The sequence below is a fragment of the Anopheles cruzii genome, chromosome 3 (genome assembly GCF_943734635.1).
Source record: "Anopheles cruzii chromosome 3, idAnoCruzAS_RS32_06, whole genome shotgun sequence".
NCBI lineage: Eukaryota > Metazoa > Arthropoda > Insecta > Diptera > Culicidae > Anopheles > Anopheles cruzii.
In genome coordinates this window covers 81,667,232-81,674,125 of record NC_069145.1, presented here as the reverse complement: position 1 = coordinate 81,674,125, position 6,894 = coordinate 81,667,232, and the positions used below count along the sequence as shown (strand labels likewise).

The following is a 6,894-nucleotide window of genomic DNA, read 5'->3' as shown; positions in this document are numbered from 1 at the left end:
CATTCGAGAGGAAAATGAAACTATTTTTCGGAACTCTATTTTTTCCCTGTCCAACTCTATGAGCTTGGGGAATGGTACCACATAATCGCTCGATCGCAGCGGAGATCGTCAGTCGACTGAAAGTAAAAGGATCGGAGAGCGCTCCCAGCGCTGTTGTGTGAGCCTCTCTGGGGCCCACGTTAGTAGGTTGACGTTGTAAAAATACATTTAAGACTTTCTTTTCAACAAGTTCACACGACACACGGGAGAGGGCCCTCTCGGGGAAGCCAAATTCCTACAAACTCGGCAAAGGCTTCGGAACGGCGATGAGATGGGTACAACAATGGGGAGAGGTCCAGTAGAACTGCGCGCGCGGGTTTATTGTGTGTGCATGAATGTATACATATGTGTCCAGATGAATATTCCTAATAATCGTACATAATATCGCCGTTCGTGAACTGTGTGGTCACTGTAATGCTGGCATGGAAAGTGTTGAGGTTGGAGGCAAACTAGAAAAGGGTATACTTAGGAAACAAATGATAAGAAAGGGGAATAGCAATTAAGGGCAATAGCAACGCGAGATGGCTCCAGCCAATCGCAAGTATTGTTGTGTTGTGTTTGTTTTAGCTACCGAAGGCCGCAGAGTGAGCGATAGCGAAGGAACCGCGAAAGTCAACGAAATCAAAAGTTCTCTAGAAAATGAAGACGCGACAGACAGATACAGGGCCGATATTGTGTAGGGAAATGTATTACAGATCGTTGAATGGTTGCTAATGGTTGTTGGTTGTTGATTTTGACACTATACGCTAGTAGAGAGGTGCGAGTTTCTTCGTGAGGATAAAAAAGGGTGGAACGATCAGTGGGTCTTGTGTATGCGAGTGCGACTGACAAGGAACGAGCAAAAGCAAACGAGAAAGATAGATTGCGTGTGCGTACTCTCGGTACAAATAAATATACGGCTAACAATATTTCTACACCGTCGTGTAAATCGTAAGCAGAAGACGATGCAAAGTGGAAGCAGAACAAACACAGGAGTGCTGATGTATAGAAAAGTACAGGAAGTAATGTTTTGTATCTTGCGACAGCGACCGACCGACCTAGCAGGCGGTATCAATAATGATGAGTACAGGCGAAACGCGCGGATGTTGCAACTCTCGATTTGCAAAAAAAAAAACACTTCATACCAAATGTAGCGAGGCGTGATAAGTGATGGCAGTGCTCGAGAGGACTTTTGTAGGTCTTTTTGTCCCGTCGGCAATACGTTTAGGTCATCGTTTCGCTCACCAACATCATCCCCATCATCCATGCAAACTGTTGCTTGGACGCGTTCAATCCCTACGAGCTGGTGTTACTATCTTTCCCCTAGCCCCGATAGTGAAGGACTTTTGCGGTGCCTTGCGTGCTGCGGTGAAGCAGCACTTCCTAAACCCCCCGCGGTATGGAGCTAAAGTTAAGAAACGTCCGCCACGGGGGAAAGTTGCAAAAACGGGGGGGGGGGGGGGGCCGCCACTCTCCAATCGGAGACACGCTGGTTGTTCGTTTTCGATTCGTGAATATAACAGTTGCACGAATGCTGCTCAATAGTTGCACTCGCCCGCAGCATTCGGTTTAAGGTGTCCCGGTAGTAGCTTCTTGTGATTCCATTGAAAACTAACTAAAAGTATTCTCTAGCGCGGCCAGGTTTTCAGAGCCCGAACCCGTCGATAGATAGAAATGCGTTAATGCAGCAAGTAATTCGTTCGAGTCTGTATTGATAGGAACGGTGTGCGATGATGCGTTAGCTATGGGTTAAAACACCGAAAGAGTCTGCGTTTTATCTTCGATTCCATTGGGCGCGGGTATGTTTTGAGTATTCCATCCCCTCGTCAGGTTCATTCTCTGGGCCGCCGTTACCATGGTAACGTGCGGTTTGTTGCTAGGAGTGCGCGTGCGCCGCTAGTATGTCTCATATATTTTAGTATCGTTAGGCTTAGTAATTATTATTGTGATTATCGTCCTTATAGCAACAAACCCCGCTAACTAGATCTTATGGCAAAAACTCAAGCGAAGCGAAGGACACAGCTCTAGTAGAAAGTTGAACCGGGTCGGGGTGCAGTTGTATAGCGTGTAAAAAACGGTCCGCGGCTGATGGAAACACGATGTGTAGTTAGAATTTATCGCAGATTGATAGATAACGAAGGAATGTGTTTTTTGTTGGTAGGAAATGATGAAATGACGTGTGGCGATCGCCGGTTCACTTGCTACTTGCTCTGAACCCGGCTCGAGGTTGTTTTCGGTTTCGGAGCTGTGCTGCTACATTCGTATTGAAAAAACAGACTTGTATTACACCTTGCTTTGCCCCCACCGTGTTTCGGAACGTTCGGTTGTTAAAAGTTGCAGCAGGGTTGATTGCTTCACACCGCCATGGGGCGCTTATGTTTTTGTCCAAAGCGGTCGACGCTTTCCTTTTGGGAGTGGTTACAGTGTTTTGTTTAGGAAGAAAAAGGAACAGATGGAAAGCTGGACATTCTAAACCGGGATCGGGGTGAAAATGTGAACTAATAGGACAAATGAAATACAAACATGAGGTTTATGAATAAATAATGGAAATGTAGTCGGTTTTGTGTTGTCTTTGTAGTCCGAATAATCACAATCCGAATTGTCTAAATTAGTGTATTTCTTTCACTTTTGCAACGACTCATCGTGGAGACGCATGGTGTTTGGTGATGGAGGCGCATGGTAGTGGCAATAATTTTTTGTTCTTCTTCATATGATCGTTTAGTGAATACTAACGCATTACTGCACAGTGAAGACTTCACACCAGCCAAGTCCATAAGGGCCAAACAAGAACGAACAAACCATGTTTCGCTCAGCTACTGTTGACACAAGTGGCTATTAGTTCCCTCCGCTTTATGTTCGAAAATTCGCCGATAAAAAAAGACAACGCATGACACGTACCGTTTTATTGGCAATTTTTCTTACGTGTTTCTAAGGCCCCACGTTGGGACCGCTGACGGTGCACTCCGTCAGGTCTGTGACGAGGGCCGCGAGAGAGATGACCATCGAATATTTGGCCACCGTAACGCATGCGTTCAGGCGCTGCAAACTAAAGTTGGTCTCCTGAATCAGGACGTCTACCATGTAGCTCTGCTTCGCGTCGATCGTGATGGCCAGCTCGTCGTAGTACGATCCGATCTGCAATGATGGGGAGTGAAACAGGGAGATCATTAGACTGCGCTTGAGAGAGAGAGAGAGAGAGTAGTTGCGCCCCAAAGGTTTACCAAAGTCAGACAGGCGGCACCGTTGGACAGAGGTGCGCATGAGGCGATCGCTTCCCCGAGATCCTCCACATCGAACACGATCATGTCGATGATCACCTGCATCAGCGTCTGCAGCGAGCCCAACCGGATCACCTCGATGACCTTGCACTCCGACACGTCGTAGAAGGTGAGCGCGAACTGGTTGAAGGATCGGGGAGAGAACTTGCTGAAGCAAAAGCTGGCGTACGGTCCGGATGCGACCAGGGCATCGATGGTGGCCTTAATCGCACCGCAGCCTTCACTCTTGAAGAGCGTTGCGATGGCGTCCGTGCCGGCTATCGATTCGTCCACCTGGGTGACGAAGTTGCCTAACGCATTCGCGATGTCGGTCTGCAGGGCACTAATGCCGTCGGCGTCAAGCAACGTGTCCAGCATGCCAAGGACCGGCTGCAAATCTTGCTGGTACGAGCTGATACTGCTCAGTGCGCCCTGCACGTCCGCAATGGCTGCCAGCTGCGCCGCGTACACCGGTGTTATGGTTACATTGAACGCCGTGCCAATATCGGATGCGATGGATGCTGTTGCATCCGCAAACGTCTGCTGATCGTCGTCCACCTCACCGAGCATCGTGTCTGCCTCGTTCGTCACGTCGGTAACGAAGGCATCCGACGTGGCGAGGCGGCCCTGCACCGAATCGATGATGTACTGTACCAGCGGAAGACTCGCACTGATGGACGACAGGGCGTCCTGCACGTCCGAGATCATGACCGTTTTCACGTACTTGTTCACGTTCGCGGTCGAAACGGCCGTAGCCGTGTTGCCCGGTGCATCGCGAGCCGCTATCAAGCCCGCTTTCAGCCGGTCCAGTGCTCCGGAGAGCGCCGTCAGGCCCTGAGCGACCGAGCCGAATGCATCGTTAAACTGCTTCGTTATGAACAGTCCCTGGGCCTGCAGGGTGATAAACTGTGCACTGTAGCCACTCGACAGCAGCGTCTGCAGCGCGCCGATAGCCGTGTAGACCGGGGCAAACGCTCCGTTCACGTCGTTGGTCTTGTTCGCCGCCAGCGTACTGATGGTGGATGCCAGAGTCATTCCGGCGCTGGCCAAACGGGATCCAATGTTGAGCAGGGCCGCTTTCATGTTCACCAGCAGCGAGTACCCGCTCGTCAGTGGGACATTCGTATTGTCAATCTTATCAAAGTTGGCTGACAGTTGCGACGACAGGGTGGTTATTCGCGAGGCACCACTGATCGTTGCCTTGATGCCCAGGTCCGGCTTTGGTTCGGCAGCGACACACTAAACGGAATGGACAATTAGACCCCTAGAAGTCCGGTCTCCAGTCGTGCGGCTTACCTGCAGCGAAACACAAAGGAGCAACACGGCCCCTAAGCCAACGGTTGATCTCATCGTTGCTTCAATTTATTTCAAGACACGACGGATGGATCCTCTTTTAACAAACCGAGAACTATGCTACCCGATTTGGGGCCGATTCATGCACGGTCAGGGTGCGTGTTTCACTCAAAAGAATCGACTGACGAGTGGTCCGTGGCGTTTGGGGCGAGTGTTTTCGCCACTTTGGCAAAAGGAGAGGGGTCCGTGGCCCGTTTCCGCCCCGTCGCGTTCCTAGGCTCCGTGTTGGATTAAGGTTGCAGCTGTGTCAACCACCAGACTTTGGTAACAGCTTTGTCGACAGAAAACAGAGATTCGCCATTTTTACGATCTACGCTTTCGGCTAATACAATGCGATGCCAGCAAAGTCAAGTGGCGTCATTGATGAGTTCTTTGGGAAGAATAGCTGTACCACCAGGGGTAGCTGTCGAAACGATTCTGACTGACGTCGCCAGTAATGGCAATAATGCGCAGAGAAAAAGACTTAATGTTCTGGAATCCGTGTTTTATTGAAGGAATATGCAATCGATTCTTCCGCTCAGTTGTTTGCTAATTATATTTCATTTGTAGAGTAAAACAGAGTTCTCGTTCACTGTCCTGTCGCGAGACTAATGCGAAGGGCCAGATGTTTCACACTGGCCGATAGCGGAGACGATCGTTTCGGCAGCCAGCACCATCTTGTACTTGGCCGTGGTCGCGCACGAGCCCATTCGGGCGGCGTTGGCGTTGGTTTCGAGCTCAATCAGCTGCTCCAGATCGTCCTTCTTCAGTGCCAGTGTATCGCCGAGCTCGATATAATATGGCCCAATCTACGAAAGGGCAAACAATAAGCGTAAGAGGAAGATCAAGACAAGGATGGATTCAAACCCCCGGCAGACCTGTGCGTAGCAGTCCGAGGCTTCGTCGATCAGGTAGAAGCAAGCGAGCACATTGTCGGCCAGGTCCGCGACGTCGAAGAGCATCTGTGTGACCATTCGTCCGGTCAACGTGAACAGCCGCTGCAAGCGAGTCGCCTCGGTCTGGTAGCACTCCTGAAAGTCGTACGAGAGAATGATGGCCAGCGCGCTGAGGCGCGGCGAGTACTTGCTGAAACAGTAGTCGGCCCACGGGCCGGAAGCGATCAAAACTTCCAGCACCGCGCGCACCGGCTCGCACAGCCTTGCGTCGAGGAACTCGCCGAGAAAGTCATCGAGCTGCGCGGCCAGCCCGAAGTAGGTCGAAAATGCGGTACTGATCGCGTCGTACAGAAGCTGCAGCCGCGCATCGTCTATGGCGTTGGCGTACTTGGCAAACACCAGCTGCATGGCGGTCGCGTACGAGTCCATCGTGGCCAGGTCGGCCATGATGAAGTTAAGCCGGGTCGTTTGATTCTTGTAGCTGGCCTGAATGTCCGTGAATACCATCTCACGCGTAGCCACTGCGTCCACGGATGCTTCAACGTAGAAAGGTGAGAAGTAGTTTACCGCATCCTGCACAGCGTCGTCCGCATCGGACATGAACCCGGACACGTAGATGTCGGCCGTCTCAAGGTGGCCGAGTGTGAGGTTGATGATGTAGGTCACTAGCGGCAAGTCGGACTTCAGGTCCTGCACCGCACGCTCCAGATTGTCGATTATCTTCGGTGTGATGTAGCGTCGGATATCCGTGGCCGGGATTGGCGTTGAGCCGTAAGCGTGCTGCGCCTCGATGGCCGCGAGCTTGGCCTTCGACAGTGACTCTTCTAAGCGATGCAGTGTGCCAGTCAACCGATTGAGTGCATCGCTGAGCATAAGGCCGATAGCGGGACCGACCGCTTGCTCGATGACGGATTCCTGTGACGTCAGATTCACAGTGATCAATACGGAGAGATCCCCTAGCGCGGAAGTGACAGTGTTGAACGCATCCGGTAACGGCCCCGTGCTGTTGGCGAGCGTCTCCAGCTTGGTCGTCAACGTTTGGCCGGCGCTCGCAATTTTGGTCCCGATGTCGGTCAGCGCATCTTTGAGCGTGTACAGTGTGTTGTACTGTGAGTTTAGTGTTATTGTCTTTTGGTCGATCAAGTCAAACAAGGTGGCCGCTTCACCGGCAACCGTCATCACACTAGCGCTGCCGGCTACGGACCCATCCAGGCCGAAGTCTGGTCTCGGTGAACCGAACGCATGCTGCTTGCAAAGGGAAAGAGCGAACGTTGTGTATTGCCACTAGGTATTGCACCGACCGGCCACTCACCTGGCACCAGAGACCCAAGATTAGCCAGCCAATAATTGGTTTCATCATTTACTCCTTGGTGCACCGACGTACTGGTAGC

General features: G+C 51.4%; 1 protein-coding gene across 1 annotated transcript; it reads right to left on the bottom strand.

Moving 5' to 3' along the window:
- Window positions 1-2,946: 2,946 nt before the first annotated feature.
- LOC128271124 (uncharacterized) lies at window positions 2,947-4,625 on the bottom strand. The gene is made up of 3 exons (XM_053008562.1): window positions 4,572-4,625; window positions 3,240-4,514; window positions 2,947-3,153 (listed from the first exon to the last, which is right to left on the bottom strand). Exons 1-3 carry the CDS (start codon window positions 4,623-4,625, stop codon window positions 2,947-2,949), a joined length of 1,536 nt encoding a protein of 511 aa, XP_052864522.1.
- Window positions 4,626-6,894: the final 2,269 nt, after the last annotated feature.